General features: G+C 39.4%; 2 protein-coding genes across 2 annotated transcripts in view; both read right to left on the bottom strand.

Annotated features, from left to right (window-relative positions):
- The window catches only part of DISC1 (DISC1 scaffold protein), a 188,504-nt gene that overhangs the window by 165,034 nt on the left and 4,191 nt on the right, over window positions 1-19,279 (bottom strand). The window contains exons 2-3 of the mRNA XM_065730393.1: window positions 4,901-5,865; window positions 1,292-1,361 (exon numbers count right to left, since the gene is read on the bottom strand). Coding sequence (XP_065586465.1) covers window positions 1,292-1,361; window positions 4,901-5,848 — 1,018 coding nt within the window. The 5' untranslated portion in view covers window positions 5,849-5,865. The remainder of the gene's footprint in view (window positions 1-1,291; window positions 1,362-4,900; window positions 5,866-19,279) is intronic.
- Window positions 1-19,279, bottom strand: part of SPRTN (SprT-like N-terminal domain) — a 181,358-nt gene that overhangs the window by 47,178 nt on the left and 114,901 nt on the right. The gene's annotated exons all lie outside the window — the stretch shown is intronic.

Here is a 19,279-nt window from a genome sequence, read left to right on the forward strand (position 1 = left end):
CTTTTTAATCAAAGTAGATGAGCATCCAGTGAATTCCAGCTAAAAATCTGGGGGAACTACATGCACTTAGTACACAGCTGTCAGAAAGTCTCCTACCAGGAACTCAATCAAAAGAGTAGTAAGCATACCACGGGTAAAACACTTATCAATAATATCTATTCCGTTTGACAGAGATTAAAACAATGAATGTCTACAATATGCTCAGCTGATGGCATAGCTAAAGGGAAACACCACACTTGAAGATTGACTTGTGAGAGTAGCAGACTTTTCTATGCAAACAAGGCTCTGAGAGGCCAACAGAACCACCAGTCAGTTCCACAGACACTGATAAAACACATTCAAGTTGCCTTGATTCTTTTCCCTCACTCTCACATTCTTCAAATCCTGTGATGAAAATGCACAGCTTGAAACATTTGTTTTGATAGGAAAGCTGCAAGTTGGTCTGATCTCCACTCCCAAAAAATTAGGAAAAGTATAGGGAAGGAGGGTAAGACTATATTTTCCCACCTGTGTTCTCTGAATTATCAGTGCAGCTTACTGGGACACTTGCAGCACTTTCCAAACAAAGACAAATCTATTGGGAAGAATTTAATCTAGAGTAAAACTTCAAGACTGTCAAAATATGATTATCTGAACACTGATTACCATACCAGGAAATAATAAGAAACCTGAGATGTTAATAGATGCTCTAATTATTAACACATACAGCTTATCAGAAGTGCCAATCCATTTGAAGAGAAAAGCACTATTCAAATATAGATACTCGACCCCAGCTGTATCATCGCCATTCTTTAGGTGGTTTTCATTCAACTCAGTGGACATCAAGTTAATCCCACAGGACAGTATCATTCACTTTTATTATAGCTACTGACCTCATTTTTCTGTGAGAGCTCTGCTGTAGTGTCATGACTAAATGTGGCAAGCAACAAATCACACTCTGTCAGCAGCCAGAGCCTGTCCTTTCTCCTTTCAAAGCTTTAATTCATTTCTGTATTTTTTAAAGTCATGCTGCTTCAAAACAGCTGATCCAGATGGTGGATATTCGCATTTCAACCTTCCCACATGGTGATGTGGCTCAAGAAAATAAAAACTGTTGCTACCTGCTGCTGACCTACTTCTCTCTTTAATTTGTTTCCTGCCACATTACAGAATGAACAGTAGAGTTCATTGAACTCATCTTCCATATCTAACCACAGCAGTGTAACAAATATAAAATAAAATTAAATGGGGAAGGAGCAGAACGAGAGGAAGCAGCATGATTCAGGGGGAGGTAGGAAGGAGCAACTCTCACCTTTATCATAATCATCTGCTTCTATTGCTTTCTGCTGAAGCCTCTGAACCCGTAATATCATGGATTTTACCTATACACGGGGGGGGGGGGATAAAAAAAAGTTTAGTTATAAAACATCAGCATTTAAAAATCACTATTAACCTACACAGTACAAATTTACAGGATTGCTACTATGTCACTAGAATGACCTGAATTTGAGAACTAAACCTCAACATTTGCTAACTGGACAGATCCACTTGTAAATTAGCTGAACTGCAGCCACTTGAGTTGAGAATGGCTTTAGTTCAAATATCTACAAGGAACAACAAACAGTATTTCCTAAAAAGCAAAACTGCTTGTGTGATCATAGAATACTTTTCACCCTTTTCCAAGAAAAGATTATTATAGGATTCTATCAAACTAACCTCTACTTCTAATCTTATTCTACTCAATATTCTGTTCCCTAGCCCACTTCACAATTTTTCACCTATACAGGTTTTGCACAGATCACATCTAGAATGCTTGTACTCAAAGAAGTACAGTGTGAATATTTAGCATCAAGAATGCTCACATTAAGGCACAATAACTGTGCTCTAATGCAACCAATGAATTTTAATTAAAATATAATTTAAGCTTGTCTGGTTAACACTGATGTTTGCATTTTCAGAAATGTCCATATTACAAGTGGGAGGGAAAAAAAACACCTATACCACAAAGAATGTGCCTTTACACACCAAAGAAGTTCTTACTAGAATACAGTTTTATTTCAGAAGCTATTGCTTCTTTGTAATGAATCTGTCTTTTATTGAAATATTTCAGAAAGATAGGTACGCATATCTAAAGGATATTAACAGTTTTTACTCTTACAAGAATTTGGTTAAAGGTATGCAGTCCTTTTCTCATTGCATTTCCAGCCTCAGTATAGCTACAGTTACAAATTTGAGAATTGTTTTCTTACTAAATTTATGCTCAACCCATTTAAACAAGCCATTATCAGCACTGACAGAGGTAAACCTGGAAAAACAATCAACATATATTTTCATAGCCTGAAAATGCTTGGGAAAACAAGAAAATCTATACTTGAGGCATTCTGCATATACAAATACTTTGCCCCTCCCTAAAATATTTTCATATGTAGATCTTTTTAGTTAAACTCTAAATAGCATACAGGAAAACAAATACAGACAGTTAACAACCTACTAGAACCGTTCAATTGTCATTTCTACACAACACAAATCAGGCAAGACGTGAATTATTGGCATCTCTTATAAATACAGTAAGTGATGAGGATTGGTCAAAAAACAGATATAAAAGGTATAGTCAGGAGGGGAGGGGAAGCTAGATTAATAGCAGGCTCTAGGATCCTCTAGAGGAAAAACAAAGGAAAAAACCTAACCACTGCATACAGTCCCTTTCCCTTGAGGTCTTGGTGGTTGTTGTTATTGTTCTGGGGGGGGTTTTGTTGGGTTTTTTTTGATAGTATTGTTTTTCACATAAACACCAGTGGTTTTTTTCCTCTGAGGCTGGTATGGAACACATAACACGTAGAAGGAAGGTGCTGAATCCTCACCATAAATTGTTTTCTGTACTTTATGCCTCACTTTTGATAGAGTTCTAAAAAATCTCACATTAGAAATGGTTCAAATGACACTTTTTTCATATATATGATGTATAACAACCATTTACGGTGAGAATAGAGCAGTGCTGCTTTTTGCCCTGTTTATTTCATCATGCACTCCCAATGACAGGTCATTTAAAATCTGCTTGGGTACTACAGTACAGCCATGCCTGTGGCTAAGTGACTGATGCAGGCTGGGAAAGACACTGGGAGCCTGACTACTCAAAGAGCCACTCCAGATCAGAACATCTTAAACCTGTACCAGGTGATGAGCATCCCCTTTTTTCTTTTATTTTTTTTTAAATGAGTACAGAAGCAGCATAGTTTTAACAACTTTGGTACTGTCTCCTTTTTCTGTCTATAGTTGTCTTTGTTCCCTTCTGAAAAGTTTGAGAGTTGCTCATTATCATTGATTGCAGTTGGAAGGTGTTTCAAATTAAACACATGGGATCAAGGGCAAAGACATCTGAAGGCACAAATCCCCAATTCTCCATTCAATGAATTAATGAATACAGAGATTAAAAACAGTATGTTTCTTTGTGCCTATCAAACAAGCAGACTAAAAAGACAGAAAATCATTTTGTATTTTTATTATGTTACATATTCCCAGATTTGTAGAGAATTAATTTCCCAAGCCACCCCAGACTACGGGAATATCTCCATTCCAGGCCTGAAGCCAAAATAGTTGCTACATGGCAAGGCATGTAAAGTCTGTATTAGCATGCAAGAGAACTTAGTTTGGGTCCTACATACATCCCCATGAAAAATAGGGATCAGAGAGTGTTGCAAACCCAGATCAGATGACATGGACAAAAAGTAAGAATAATGTTTCTCAACCTACTGTCTTACCCAGATAGAACAGCTGTGAAGAGCCACTCTAATTCCTCAGGCCTAAAGACAACACAGTGCCTCTCTATATGCTTGTGCTAAGAAGTCACAAGAACCTTCTTTCTGAAAGGCTTTCCATCCTGTGGTTAGCACAGATAGCACGTGCAGAACTCAATCAGGTGCACCTTTCACATAGAAAAGTACAAATATACTAGGCATTGCTCTAGAGCACTCAGGGCACAAGTGAGAGGCTCAAAAAGCATACCACCCACACTCAGTGGAATCTTAATAGCTTTATAATTTTTGAGATCCAGCATGTTTGTACTAATCTCTAGATTATCACTTCTTGAGCACACAACATTGCCAAAGTTGGGCTGTTGTTTGGATGTTCCTCTGACATCCCAGAACTATCAAAGATTAAGAAAAGTTCTACTTTACAATAAAAAGAATAATGGACTTAAGGTTTCCTCATTCCCCTCCCACAAAGAATACAGTGAATGAGGCTACTTGTATACATGGTAAGTATATGTGTGAGTATACACACACCCACCAGAAAAAATGACTTCTGAATCAACAGCCCATAACTCCTCTAAGGTGGAAGAAAAAAAAAAAGTTTAATTTCCAGTCTGAATTTCAGCAGGGAATGGAGCCCCATTTGTCATCATGTGGGGAGTGAAACTGTATTAGTTTGAAGGCAACCCTCACACATGTGCCTTTCCCCTAGAAATCTTTGTCTAAATTTACACATTTTCAATTACAAAGTTCCATTTCATTAAATCACGATGCTTGAAGGAAAAAGGTGTTACCACCTTCAAGTTTTGCTCTACATACTCTCCAATTTGCAGACAAAAAGCCACCTGTGAAAGCAGCTCTTGCTGAATTCAGAAGTTGATGCATGACATCAGAAATAGGAATGAGAATCATAGTCTCAGTAAGCCATAGGAGCCAACAACTGCAACATCATCACTTTGTTGGTTTTCTTTCTCTTTGGTTCTTTTTAAAAGAAAACAGACAAGTTTCTTCTTCATTTTTATCATGCAGACAGATACTGAAAGCTTCTATGAAAACGTACTGCAAAACCTGTCAATATCCCAACACCCACGTCAGATTAAGACATAGACACTATGAATATATGTGTTTTGGGGACCAAGTGGAAGAGTCAAAGATGAAGTGAAATTACAAACCTTTAATGTACTCCAGTTGCCAAGCTGGCAGTCCAGTAGTGCAGGTTCATACCTTTTTATCAAAGTATCCCAGCTTTGGTCACTAACAGTAAAACTACTTTCATAGCCTGAGGTAACAGAGGAACCAGCAGATGCCACATCTGAAGAATCTGTAGAATATGACAATGTTGCATCCGTATCAGAGAGAGAGACAGTCTCACAATCCTGAAGTTTATCATTCACTGTGGTCTCGTTTTCAGACTTCAAACCCTCACTGAACCTAGAGAAGCAACACAAAGCCCCTGTGCGCTCCTGAGTTCTCATCTCTCCCGACTCCTGCAGATCTCTGGCACTGCTGGAATGGAGAACGGCACTTGTCTTGCCTTCAGCATCACTTACTCCAGAGGCTGAGTTCAGAGAAAGCTGTATGAAGCTGAAACTCGAACTAAAACTATCACGTGGACCAACAGAACAAGAAACAGCTTCCCTATTTTGATATTCACAGTTATTATTCACTTCTGCCTGATCCAAGGCATGCATCTTTTGGAGCTCACTCACTTCAGTTCTGCGGCTCATCTGCCACATATCACATACAGTAGAAACACCTTTGCTTGTTGTTTCAGCGGGGTAAATCGATATGTTTCCTGACTGTGGATTCTTGGAACACGAAAGATTTTTGCAACTTCCGGGCATGTTTACAGTAGTGCCTGACGTTGTTACCCCATCAGCAAGAACTACAGCACTACTTGCAATTGAACTACAGCGTAAGAACTCAACGTCATTTTTGTGTTGTCCACAGGGAGGGAAGTCCTCCAGCTCTTCACAGTGCCACTTGCCATGTTTGAACTCCTCTGGGCTGAAGAGCTTGCAAGTGCCCAGGGATTGAAACTGAAGCTGTCCCTGAGCCTCTGGCCTCATGTATCCAGGTCTTTTCACCAGTTTCTTCTTACGAAGAGAGCCTGAAGGCATTAAGTTCTCCAGACTATCTAGAGGGGATAAAAATTAAAAATAAAGTTAGTAAGGTATTCCTGCTGTTTTTTAAGGGTAATGTACTGTAACATTCAAAAATAATTACTTCAGGAATTTTGGACAATGCATCAGCTTCCACTTTAACACTTCAAAGATGCTGCCCGCATTGCAGACAGACATAAGGTGGTACCAGAGAACTTCATGCACTCATTCACTTTCTAAAGAGTTTGCACCTGCTTTTAAGTGAACTCACTGATACAACAAGACACAAACCCATGTACAATGAATCAGTGGCTTCCCTATTTGGAGCAGAGCTCTGCAATTCCTCATTCTCAGATGATTCACAGCACAGAACTTATTTAGTCTCACTGATACAGAACAATTTTCAAACATACAGTCACACAGGACCAAATCTGCATCAAAAACAAGGTAGCAATACTAAGAAATTTTGCACGTAACTTGTTATTGCTCATGTCTAGTTCTGTTTTATTAATACAAGCATTTCAGATTCAGATTCCAGAACAGCTGCAGCTCTTCAGCAGTCTATGGCTGCATATCTGTTATTCTAGTGAGATTTTTTTTAGATCTTCATTTAGATTTACTGTTTTCCCTGTTGTTCAAATAACAAGAGTTGAAGTTTCAAAAGCAGGACTCTCAGTCTGAGAAGACTAGTACCACCATATAGTTGCTAACATTATTGCAATACGTCACATAAAAAGCTCTTCTACTCCAAGCTCAGTTTCCCCACATATACATACATAGATGAAAAGATAGAATAGCTGTTCTCAGAGTGCAACAGAAAGAATCAAGTTAAAAAACAAAGAACACTGAAAGTAAAAGATTAAAATGTTGCAAAAAAAAACAAACAAAAAAACACTATTTTAAAAATACTTTTTTTTTTTTTTTGTCAGCTATGCCGAGAGGTAAAAAATAAAAATCACATAACAACTACTTCCAGCTTCTTAAAGATTTACTGCTCATCAAAAGGTATTCCATTCTTCTATCTTGCACACAATCAGTGGATTATCAGCTCTGCACTGTCACCTGTTTCGTATCACAAAAACATACTGAACTGGCTTATTTGCCAGACTCACACTTCAAAGGAACCTAGTGACTAGCTGAATTATGCCTCTGATTAGCTACCTTCTAGTCATTGAAGCAGAATCCACTGCCAGAATCTCAGGTACCAGAATTATTCTGATCACTGGCACAGTAGTCTTCTAAAAGGCAATTTTTATATTTTTTTTTTCATGAAATATATTAAATATTCACCTCCAATCACAACATTGTCAATTTTTATATTGACAGTCTTTCACCTACTCTAAACACCTCAGCAATTCCTAACAGAAGCCTCAAACATACCTCATTAGAGGGACAAGCTACACAAACATTTAAGCACTTAACCCAAAACTTCCCAATAGACTTTTTCCAATATTCACTGTGTCATCTTCAAGTAACCTTCAATGAAAGCAATTTGAACATATTCCACATACTACAGTACCAGCATCTCACTATGGAACTGCAGTTAAGTTTCTGTATTTTGCTTTCTATTACCATAACTTAGGATAGCCCAGCTGTTTCTCACTCTGCCTCATTAGAGGAAAAAACTCACAGTAATCAGAAATAAAGAAGGTCATGCAGTCCATCAGCCTGTCTAATATAAAAAGACAGACAAATGCTCTACTGGGAGTAATTTAATAGATATTATAACAAATAGAAACCATTCTTGATGCAAGGGAACAAAACCTGAACAAAGCGTTCTTCAGAATTTAATTCTTTTATATACATAATAGCCAAAATCAGTCTTCAGCAGAAGAAATGCATCGTGCAAAGAAGTCATTCTAAGCCTGGATATATTTTATCACAACTTACAAAGGCCAGTCACAGGCCTTGTCAGTAAAAACAGAAAAAGTTCATGGCTTAATTATGATCAATTTAAAATTGATCTCAGTAAATCACTATGAATTTCTAGGGCAAACAGATAATTACAGCTCATTAAGCACTACATTTAAACTATTCTAAGTTGTTAAATATTTGCACTGTACTAACCAGATGCAATTCTAAAAACCATTTGAGTTCAGTTGGTACGAGTTCATTGGCCTGAATTAGTCCACATGGAAGGAAGCCCCACACCTCCACATTCCCCCTTGCATGTACAAGTATCTTTCTAGATCAAGGTCTGCCATTTCAGCTCCTTTGTGGACTCCAGATCTGCCTTCCAGCAAGCCCACCAGCATGTTACAATTCTGGAAGATGCAAGATATATTTTTCCATTCAAATGTCCTATTCACGTGCAAATGGCTTCAAACCCACACTATGAAGGCCCAGAAAGAATCTATTAGATTGTAACAGATTTTTTTGCCATAGCAAAGCTTTCCCAAAGGGTAACAGCTCAGTGCCAGAACCCAGAATGTAGAGGTTCCAGCATTCAAAGCTACTCGTATGCAGCAACACTACTCAAGTCTCATTTGAGCCAGTAAAATGAAACAGGAAAAGGGGAAGCCAGAGAGCATTTACCATTGTAGGAAGAGCACGTTCTCTTGTACTCAGTCTGATGCTATAGCACAGCAGGACAGGTCTCCATTTTCAGCCACAAAAATCCACACTTAAGTTTTTTGACCAAATGCTCTAATATCATTGGAGCATCATAAGAATATGAAAAATACTTATAAAATCCACTGGAGTTTTAAAGATCTGTACAGAAACATTGTATTTCACAAAACCTCTCTGCCCTAACTTTAAACCAGCAATGCAGGATGCCCGCAAGATCACTAAGTTCTCCCCCAAAATAAATGAGAAATTATACATGCAGTTTTAAGAAGAGCTCAGCTATTCACACGCACCTACGTTACACTGTTGATTTCTATTAAAATAACAAATTCAGCTCTAGAACATTTGTGGGTGGCAGCCATGGTGTCTGAGGAAAGATACTTGGTCATATTCAAAGCCAGATATCAAAGCACTGATCCTATCAAATTCTGTAGTGCTGCTTCTGTTGAGAAAGCCTTAAAATCTGTTAATTGTATGCAAAGTGAGATGAAAATATTTATTATTTACAAAGACACACAAGCTTAAAGATCTATCAATTTCTTTCTCAAAGATTTATGAATTTGACATTACAGAAACCTTTACCATGAGTCAGTTCTTGTGTCAAAACAAATATGACAAAATATGCTGTGTTTTCTGATTAGTTAAATTTTGATTTGTCTGCTGAATTTCAAAGGATACCACAAAATACTCAAAATAAGGCGGCATCAATCTTAACACAGCCAGTTTCAAAATAAACCATTATTTCAAAGCACATCTGTGTAAAGAAACAAAGTTACCTCTGGACATAAGTAATAAAATGTGAATGTCTCATCCAGCTTTTTCACTTAATTACTGAACATTAGTTATACCTTGATTTATTTAGCATTTCGTAAAGTGTATCTATAGAAGACAAGCAATGGCTGAGCTACATACAAATTATTTCCTCACCAAAGGCTCCTGTAATTTCTAAGATCACATGCTGAGATCAGTTATTCAGCTGCTAGACTTCCAACACATCACATACAAAATGCACTCTAAAGTCATTAAGTGCTTGTTAGCTGTTATTCTTCATTAGAAACACTTCAAAGACACATTTTAGATGTAAGAGTGATCTTCCTTAGCCAGCATTTCAATAAACTTATTTTTACTGATACACTCCCATAATGCACATCACTGAGTTGTTGTATTAAAGAGGTAAGTGGCTTGAAGGTAATAACTCATCTTAAGCCATTTGATGAAATTGCAACACTTGGCTCTAGAGTAACAACCACACTCGTTGATACCAGCTCTAATACACTTATCAGGTTTTTTCTTCCCCTTAGAAGTGTTTTAATCCTGGTTTTCATTAACCCTAAGAAAAAAAAATCTATTAAAAAGTAAGCTGGTAAACACCAGAACACTCCCAACGTCAGTAACAATCACTTATTTAGTCATAGAAGCATAAGAGAAACACCTCTTTCCTTAATCACACATCATAATTGTGTTTTATATTGCTAATATTTTAGAATGCAAGCACATGCCTGCATCCAGCACTGTTCAGCAGTGCAATGACTATGCATACAATCAGGCTTTTTTCCTCAAGCAAGTGCCTCATCTATGCACCTAGATATGGACAAAAAAAAAAAAAAAACCACAGAAATATGCATTTCTGACTCTTTTAAATTTAAAAAGGCAATAACTATCCAGTCTGAGAAAGCATGCAGTTGCACTATGAAGGTCTATTTGATAACTAATCAACACCCTATGGCTGGCTATCCAATGCTTGGCTATTACAGAAAATTGCATTCTTCCAAGTTAAATGTAAATCACCCCTTGTAACCTCACCACTGCAGTCCTACAAGGAAACTCATTTGGTTGGTCAGTAGAACAAGTGGCTGAATACACTGAGGAGCTGTCAGGTGACTCCCTGCTGCCTCAGTAAAGCAGGACCATTTACATAGCCACAATGCCATTGAAAAATTTACTTTTGTCCTTTCTTCATAAGTGATGTTTCTGCTTTGTCTTGTTGTTTTCATGTAGTCTAATACTATTAAAAAGTCACAAATAAAATAAATAAATTCATCCCTGGTTGGCAGCCTCATTCCAGCCAGTCTCCAAACTTTCTTACACAGCTCTCTCATGCTCCAGCCCACCACGACTGACCTAGGCTAGCTGGAACTGCCCAAGTCACATACACAACCACACAACACGTCATTTGCCAAGCCTCCCCAGCCACAGCTAAGCCTACCCCAGCTTTGCAGTACTTTCAGCATCCCACCTAACATGACCAACACAGGTGAGTGTGCACAGGTGTGTCTGGGAACACCGTTACCAGCACTGGGTGCCTTCAGTACAGGCAGTAACAGAAGGCACTAACTTCCCCAGAAATAGCCATCCCCAACCTGTCTCAGGTCTGCCAACATTCTTCTTTACTTACAGCTAAATGACTGAGAGTAATTTCTCCACTGTTTGTAAAGGACACAGAAGTTGCACATTTGCAGAGAAGAAACACAATAGAAGAACCAGTGCTTATTCCAAGATGTTCTATGTTGTTTTGGTGGGGTTTTTGTTTGTTTGTTGTTTGGGTTTTTTTGGTTGGTTGGTTTGCTTTAAAGATTTGTTGTTGTTTTTCTTTCTGGGAAGGAAAAAAAAAAGAATAAGCACATTTCCAATTTCAGTGCAACAGTCTGTAGCAGCAGCTCATGTAAATGTCTCAAGGGGAGGAAGTGTTCGTTCAGTCAAGACCTGGAAACTTTTAAGTATTGCACAGAAATACAGGAGCAAGCATTTTGTGTGAAGTCCAGAAGAAGAAATTGAAGTTTGGTTAGGCTCTAAATTAATTTGTCAACAATGTTTAATGAGTTTGCAGTCACATCCCATAAAAGTACTTCACCAAACACGTACATAATTATAAAATTGGTACACAGCAGTCCATTTCAAGAATGGTCTATTTAACACACCACACTTCTCTTTCATCACTCTGTCTACTGAGTGATAGTGCAGATTCCCACTACTTCTGCTCAGTCAGATCAGCCACAGCAAGACTCTAATATAAAACGCATCAGGGTGAGGGAGAGAGCGAAGTGTGAGTGCACATTGACAGCAGTCAATTTCTAATTCAAGCACAGTTTGAGAGCTCCAGCTTGGAGATTTGAATTTTTAATTTCACCAAGAGAAAGCAGGTTCCAAATTAAGCATCTGATGCACAGCCAGTATGAAAGCAGAATTGAGTTTACTGAAATAGAAAGTAATTTGCTCTTAACAGATCAGTAGTCATCACATATAATGAAAATAAAACGTGGCAGTTCCTATATTGTCAAGGGTGAGGAGTCAGTATGCTTTTAACTTCACAATTTAATATCAAAGTCCCAGGACAAAGTCCCCTGCTTGCTGTAGAAAGTTTGTCCCAGCACCAGCCAGGCAGTCAGGACCCAACGTCAGAGCTGCCTAGACAACAATGGAAGTGAGGGGAAGTTTCAGACACCAGGGTAGCTGAGCAGCAACATCACACAGAACACACAGCACCCCAGGATGCAGCTTGAGCACAAGATACTGCACTCTGTATACACTGTTGGCTTTTGCAGTAATAACAATGCACAGGACACAGCCCAGCTGCAGGAGGAAGCACGTGAACACAGAGCAACATTCCCTCACCCCACTCCTCCCAAATTATAATCTCAGGACTTTACACATACCACTGCAATGCTTTCTGCTCCCACTAAATTTGCATGCTCAAGTATTTTCTTTGCAACAGCAGTTGTGCAAACTGTGCTTTTGTTCTGTGAAAAGAAATGGCCACTCTGAGGGGTTAGACGAAGCTGAACCGAACAGGTATAGACTACAACACCACTTCCCTGCCCTCCACAGCTACACACACTACTGCAGCCAATGCAAGCCCTAGCTAAAGGCCAGAACGTTATTCAGCAACATTGTATTTCAGATGTTAGAAACCAGCAAGGGGTCAAGCATGGGTTCCCTGTGGGACCAGTGCTGGTAGGAGAGAAGAATGCATACAATATCCCTTCCAAGGACTTCCTCAAGGATGCTGGCTTGACCTTTATAACTCTCACTCGAGGCTGCAGACAGACAAAATGGAAACTAGAAGTTTGTATTGGGTCTGAGAACACAGAGGGGGAAAAATAAAAGATATTGGCCATATCATTTTCCCTAAGGCATAGAGGAAAAAAGCAAAGGTAAAATCTGGGATTGTATAAAGAATGAACCATGAAAGAAGTACTATAACTAACACTGCTGAATCTGCAGCAGAATACTAACCACAGACATACAACACAGCTGAGAAATCACAGCTCCTTCTGAAGGGTGAGACAGAAGACACCCAGCCTTAAGTCAAGTATCTCAAAGAAAAATAATAATCATGAAAGGGTATATTTTCTCTGTATAAAGAAACTCCACTGAGTTGCAGGAAAAATGACACCTTCCCTCCCACTCTGACAACATACAACTGATTTATGTTGCTATTCCTGTGATATCAACAGCAGTTCACATTTAAGGAAGAAAATTGTAACAGGGAAAAAGAGAAGAGTAATATGCCAACAAAAAAAAAAAAAGACATATCAAAACCATGAAAAGCAGTCTAAGCTCTGTACAGTAACAAGTCCAGTGTATAAATACTATTACAGCTGTTGTCAAGATCCTCTCATTTAAGCAAACATGTTCCAACATGCATTTTCTAGCAGTAAGCCTGAATTTCCCAGACAAAGCGAGCAATGTCTCCTTGGTGGTACAAAACAGCTATGCCACAAAGCCATGACCAAATCAAAAGGTAGATGCTTACAGTGTTTCAGTAAAAAGTAAGAGGGGTGGATATATTTTAACAGATGGGTCAACACTATGGTAATTCAACTCTGGGTTCAGAAGAAAGCACGGAAGAGTACATGCACATCAAGAAGGCACCCACCAGCTTTGCACAGCGAGTAGCCCATACTTCAGACAAGAGGCTTGATCCCACAAGCTAAACTTAATACAGCAAACTCACATCACTGGAGATTCCTAGGACAATGCAGGAATATTGCCTGGGAAAAGGACTTCTGCAGTAACAGCACCTGTGTTCTTCATGACAGCATGCTCAGGTAAGTCACTGCTAGTCAGAAGCAGAGAGCAACCCCACCTATGTCACATCACATCCAGAGTACAAGGCTCCTCAGCAGACCTGAAATCCTGCCCTCACACAAATTCCTCACTTGCTTCAAGCTGTCCTGACTTTGGATTAGTGCATGCAGTCAGGTGGCAGTCAGCCAGACCCCCTGCTGAGAGGAGATATGATCAATCCTGACAGCTCTACTTCGATTCTTTCACTTGTGCCTTCATCTGACTCTGCCAATACCAATGCTATCTACATTTTTTCCCACTGCTCCCACCAAATGCAGCCTCCCTTTCCACCATCTTCCATCACATTTCTATTCTTAAACCCCAATTAGTTCTCACAAATCATACGCCCATTCCTCTTACAGCAAGCGTGAAAGACAGCTGAACCAGAAACTTTCCCAAATCTGGATCTCTGACCTAACACTGCACAGGTCACACTTGCATACTATAAAGCTCAGAGTGATGGCCCTCTACAAAGCTCCCACACAACGCTCACAAACACACAGATTCCCCTGCACCATTACTCAATTCCACCTCTTTTGACCCTAGCAGGGCACTCTTCACAACAAACAAGTATGCCTCAACTTACCTCAAAATATCGCCCCTGCAAAACCCTCCCTATCTTCCAGCTCCTCCGTACCACCCCATCCCTTCCCAGGTGAAAAGCCCTTCTTCTTCATTTGCCCCATTAGCATGGCTAAGAAGTTTCCAGGCTCCTCCAAGCCCATTTAAAAGCAACCCCAGCCCACATCAGCTGTGCCACAATAGCTGAGCCCACATCAGCTGATATTGCTCACCTCCAGGTGTGCAGCATTTTGGCTGCAAGGACTCAGCAAATCCTAAGGGCTCCTGTTACCTCTTTCACATAAAATAAGCTTCACTTGAAGGGCACAGTGGCTCCATTCATCCCATTTGAGATCATCTCAGTGAAAACACTATTTTTAAGAGCTTCTTCCTCGAGATATTACATTGCTGCTACTCACATCTAGGAAATCAAGACAATTACTTGCCACAATTTACTCTGACATTCTCCCTGGGCTAACATACATTAGCCAATAATACAGGTTGCATTTATTAGTGTCCAACAAAACCATAGATTTTTGCCAGCGGTCTTAAAAAAAAAAAAACCTTCTGTCATAAGTTATTTGTAACTCCTTCCCTAAGCATTCCTGCCTAAGTACAAGGCTATAGGCTATGCCACCTTTCATTGAACCGTACCTGTCTGCTCTTGTTACCCAAGTAAGTTTAAGAACAGTACTTCTCTACAAAGAAATAGTGGCCTTTCATGAGATGGCTTGCAGCTGTTTCCTGGGCACCAAGGGCCCTGTGTGACACTGAAATGAAATCAAATCTTAAGTGAAATATTTCAAGTTAAAAAATAACACAAAATTCAGACTAATCCTTGAAAAATATCCTCTATATAAAGGAAGTTTGGCTCAAGTAAACTAATGAAACAATCTTTCACATCAATCTATTCACTATTCAGCTCAGGATTTTAAAAGGGATAAAAAGTGCTGATTGCACAATATGGTGCTAAACATGAACACCTGAAAATAACTTCTTGGGTACCAAAATGCCTGTCCCACCCAGTGGGCACAGTACTTTGGTTGCACAGCACTTTTGCACACAGTGTCCTTGTTATTAGAAAGAAGCAGACAGCAGTGCTGCAGCTCCCTTTCAAGAGAAGTTAGGCATTTTAAGAGATATTTGATCCTCTCAATCTTCAGGGACGGCAGTAATCTGATGCATTGGTTTGTGGTTAAAACAGACTACAAGTGACCCACACCACAAGAGTTAATGGCTTACACAGGATTCCTGAAAGAGCAGTAGGGAAAAAAAAAAAAAAACTTTAAAAAATACACATAAGGCTTTGCACCTTTAGAATTCCTTTCTCTATTGAAAAGATTTGAGATATGAAAAACAACATTTAGAAGGAACCTTGATATTCTTACAACTTAACCACTGGAGCCACAGATCTCCCCAAGGCAGATTCTGCCAATTATGCTATTTTAAGTGGAAGCTTCATTGGAAAATTCAGGTTTAACGTAACTTTTCACCACAAATTTTAAAGAAATACAAGCATCCTACTCCTCAACTTACCTATAATACAATTTGAGCTCACCTACATTTTTGTGCTCCAAATTCAACAAGACTATACTAATCCACACATCTGATGCAGGAGTGCATATTTATTTATAAAATACCTGTCCAGAAGGACAGTTTATTTGAAGAATAGGTTCACTAATTGGATCCTTTAATTCCAGTGGTTAAGTGAAACAGTTCTGGCTTTAAGCTGGAAGCATTTAAAATCCTCTACTGACTACAGAAAGGACAACTCAAATGATTTTGAAGTGGATTGCAAAAGTTCCACAACCTGAAAGTCATCCTCTCCCTCCAGCCCTTAGAGGGCAGGAACACAGGTGAGTGAGCTGCAAGAACAGCCTACAGAAACGGAGAGGTGACAACAAGGCTGTGAGAGATACTGAGAAGATGCATGGATTTTCATTTCTGTATGATGAAAGTGTCATGGCATGTTACCAAACAGAAACATATGAAATTCTTAAATTTATATTACCTTAAAGTCTGAGTCATAATCAAGGATTTCTGTAACAGAGAAATCATGAAGACAGAAATAAGGACATCTTTAAGGTTAGAATGCCCTCTTTGGGTACAAGGATATACTTGCAGCAAGTTTCATTGAATACAGTTGCTATTTTGTGCCACAGGGAGGAAAGCAAATTAAAAAATGCTAAGTGAGCTACTCTAAAACTTTAACTAGGTTGTAAGTGAAGTCTGATTCCATCTTCCAGCAAAAATGTTCCCAAGATGCTACATACATACTCAGCAAAATGCCACAGGAAGGCAAGAAAGAGAGAAGTAGAAAGAAGAAAGCTTCAGACTGGATTTGAAGATAAAATTCTTCAGCTTGAGGGAAGACAAACAGTAGAGGAAGTCACCATGAGAGGTTCTGCAGCCCTTGGAGCTATGCATGGCCCAACAGGATAAAGCTCAAAGAAACCTGCTTCAATCTCAGACAACCCTGCTATGAGTAGGACCAGAGACCTGCTGGCCCTCCAAATCAAACTATCCCATGGTATACAACCAAGCTTTAAATATATATACTATGTTCAAGCGCATGATCCACGACAAGACACCCAAGTCTAAAAGAAAAGAAATTTAGCTAATCTAACTTCACAAAGGAACCACGAGTAAGTTAGTAAACAATAGCTTCAGCACATCCTGGAAGATGGAAACAGCTGGTTTCCTATCAACAACATTAAGAATAAAGTTCAGTACTTGAAATAAATAGGTTCTCTCAAAAAAAAAAAAACCTGCATTCAACATATACATACTTACACAGAGAAAAATCACAAGCTTCAGTGACATTTAGTGCCTGAAGCAAGACAGACACAATAAGGCATAATAACATAAAACCTCCTATTGTTCCATAGCAGCAGACCCTTAGTAGTTTGCTGGTGATTAAATGATGCTCATGAGCATCACTAAAAATGTCACTGTGATCTACTGCAGTTATTTCACAAAACGTTTATTTCCAAGGCTTCTTTATTGGCTGTACAACCATCAGGAAGCATTTCTCTCAAGGTATTATTTAGCTCGCTATATTAAAAATTATTTTGATACCTAGACAAGATGGGACCATCTGCTTAAGTGGAACAGTCTGAAGGCTCTTGACTTGACTTTTAAAACATTATCTGTGAAATGATGCCAAAGGGCATTAAACACACACACACACAGAAACAGCCATCTAGCCACCTCTGAACAGCTGCAACAAAATGGCCAACCTCAGCACTCTGCCACACAACTGTACCAGCCAGGTAGCTATAAACAATGTACAATAATGCCCCAGCCCTGGAGGCATTCAAGGCCAGGTTGGACAGGGCCCTGGGCAGCCTGATCTATTGCCTAGAGCAGGGTTGGAACTGGATGGGCTTTAAGCCATTCTATGATTCTGTAATAATAATGGAGCGTACAAGGATTCAGTTATTTCCATATCTTCTTTTCCTCGTTTTATTTAAGTCTTGGTTTTCCAAGAGTGGTCTCTTTCTTCCAACACTACTGCTCAACATTGGTGTCTAAAATATATACACAGGTTGCTTCAAAATATTCCTTAGGACAGCCTTAAGCTGTCCTCCATATTGCCTTCACCAGGTGTGTTTGTTCTATTATTGTTTTTCCTATTTATCTCCCTGCATTAAATTGCTTTCTGTAGCATGTTTACCAGGTGTGCTTGCTTGTTTTGTTTGTTTAGTTATTATTCCCTGTTTATTTCTCTGAATTTAAAAGCTTTTCTGATATTTTATATCATTGTTTACAAGTCATGAGAGACCATTTTTACACAGCCAGTATATAGAACAACTGTTCTGAAGCAGAGATGCAGAAGACAGACAGCAACTCCAGGCACCTCTCACATGAGTGCACTGAACATTCATGAAGGCTTCTCAATATTAAAAACACAGACTTCCAACTTAATGCACAAAGCACACAGTTTCACTAAGACCTAGCAACACAGAAAGCAGTCACACACATAACAAGTGTGCGCAAACCCATTTGAGATATCCAAGCTCTCACCCAGGTCTCCAGTATTACTCTGTGCTCACCATGTACCAATAAGTGCACCTTTATCACTAGTCAGAACTAAGGTAAGCTATCTTTGATAATAAATCAATCCAAAAAGTGGATGGCATCAGTACACACAGCCTATAGAAGTCAGCAATGATTAAAAACCTTACCATCCATTACTCAAGAGATTAACAACAGGAACTGACAAAAACAAGGCACACCAGCACAGCTCACTGAGACTGATGAGAAGTTCCATAGGTAGTCTTTTCCAGAATGGTAACACTGGTTATCAGTCCTTCCACATACAAGATAAAGCAATAGTAAACATACTCCTGAGGAACTAAGCAACATAAACGTACTAAGGATACACAGAGAGCACCTCTCAGCTGATAGGAAATCCCTGCTTGGTCTCAGAGCAGATAATCTCTTGGAAAATTCTGCTATTGACAAAACTGGTAACACATCAGGAAAATCCCCAGCTTGCTAAAAGAATAGATACTCAACTATTAGTGTTCACCACATTCAAAGTGAGAAGCAAGAGCTAGCCTTTGCTTACCTTGTAGCAACCTGAGGCCACCTGGCAAAGATGATTTTCCTCCTCCTGTCTTCGTTTGCTCAGGAAGCCAGTGAGCAGCCTTTCCCACTGCTCGTTAGCTGAGCAGACCTTTTCCCAGCCAAGTCTGCACAAGACTCAGGCAGACCACAAACACATGAATACTACAGCAGCAGTTTCAGCGCAACCACATTCAGATTTCCCAGGGAAAGGAAATGTAATATCTGTTGATTATTAACAAGTTTGACTGAAGGAGCAAAACCACACTGAGGAATAGCTGTGCTGGTGCTATACTCCACATGACAGCAGACAGGAGTTTCTCACAGTTTCAGCAAGGGCCTCTCAGGATTTTCACCACTCTAAGCAAACAAAAATGTACTGTTCTCCTAAGCAAGAGATCTGGCAGAATGGCGGAGAAAAACAACACCAAAATCAGCATCTGTCTGTCCTCCTCTGCTGAGGCTGGCATGCTTATCACATTCATGAGAGGAGCAGGGCTCATGCACCCACAGCTCAGCTCCTGCAGAGCACAGCTTGAAGCATCAGTGCAGACACAGAGAGCAATACACTGCTCTATGAACAGGAAGAGCTGATCCCCAGTTCTGAAGCAGCTGTGCAGCCCACTACTCCAATCCCCTGGGTCTCTACAGACATTCTGCAACAGGAAGTGCCTCAGCCTAGCA

Source organism: Cyrtonyx montezumae, unplaced genomic scaffold (assembly GCF_038088225.1).
Source record: "Cyrtonyx montezumae isolate F1298 unplaced genomic scaffold, pur_monq_1.0 scaffold_0, whole genome shotgun sequence".
In the NCBI taxonomy this organism is placed as follows: Eukaryota; Metazoa; Chordata; class Aves; order Galliformes; family Odontophoridae; genus Cyrtonyx; species Cyrtonyx montezumae.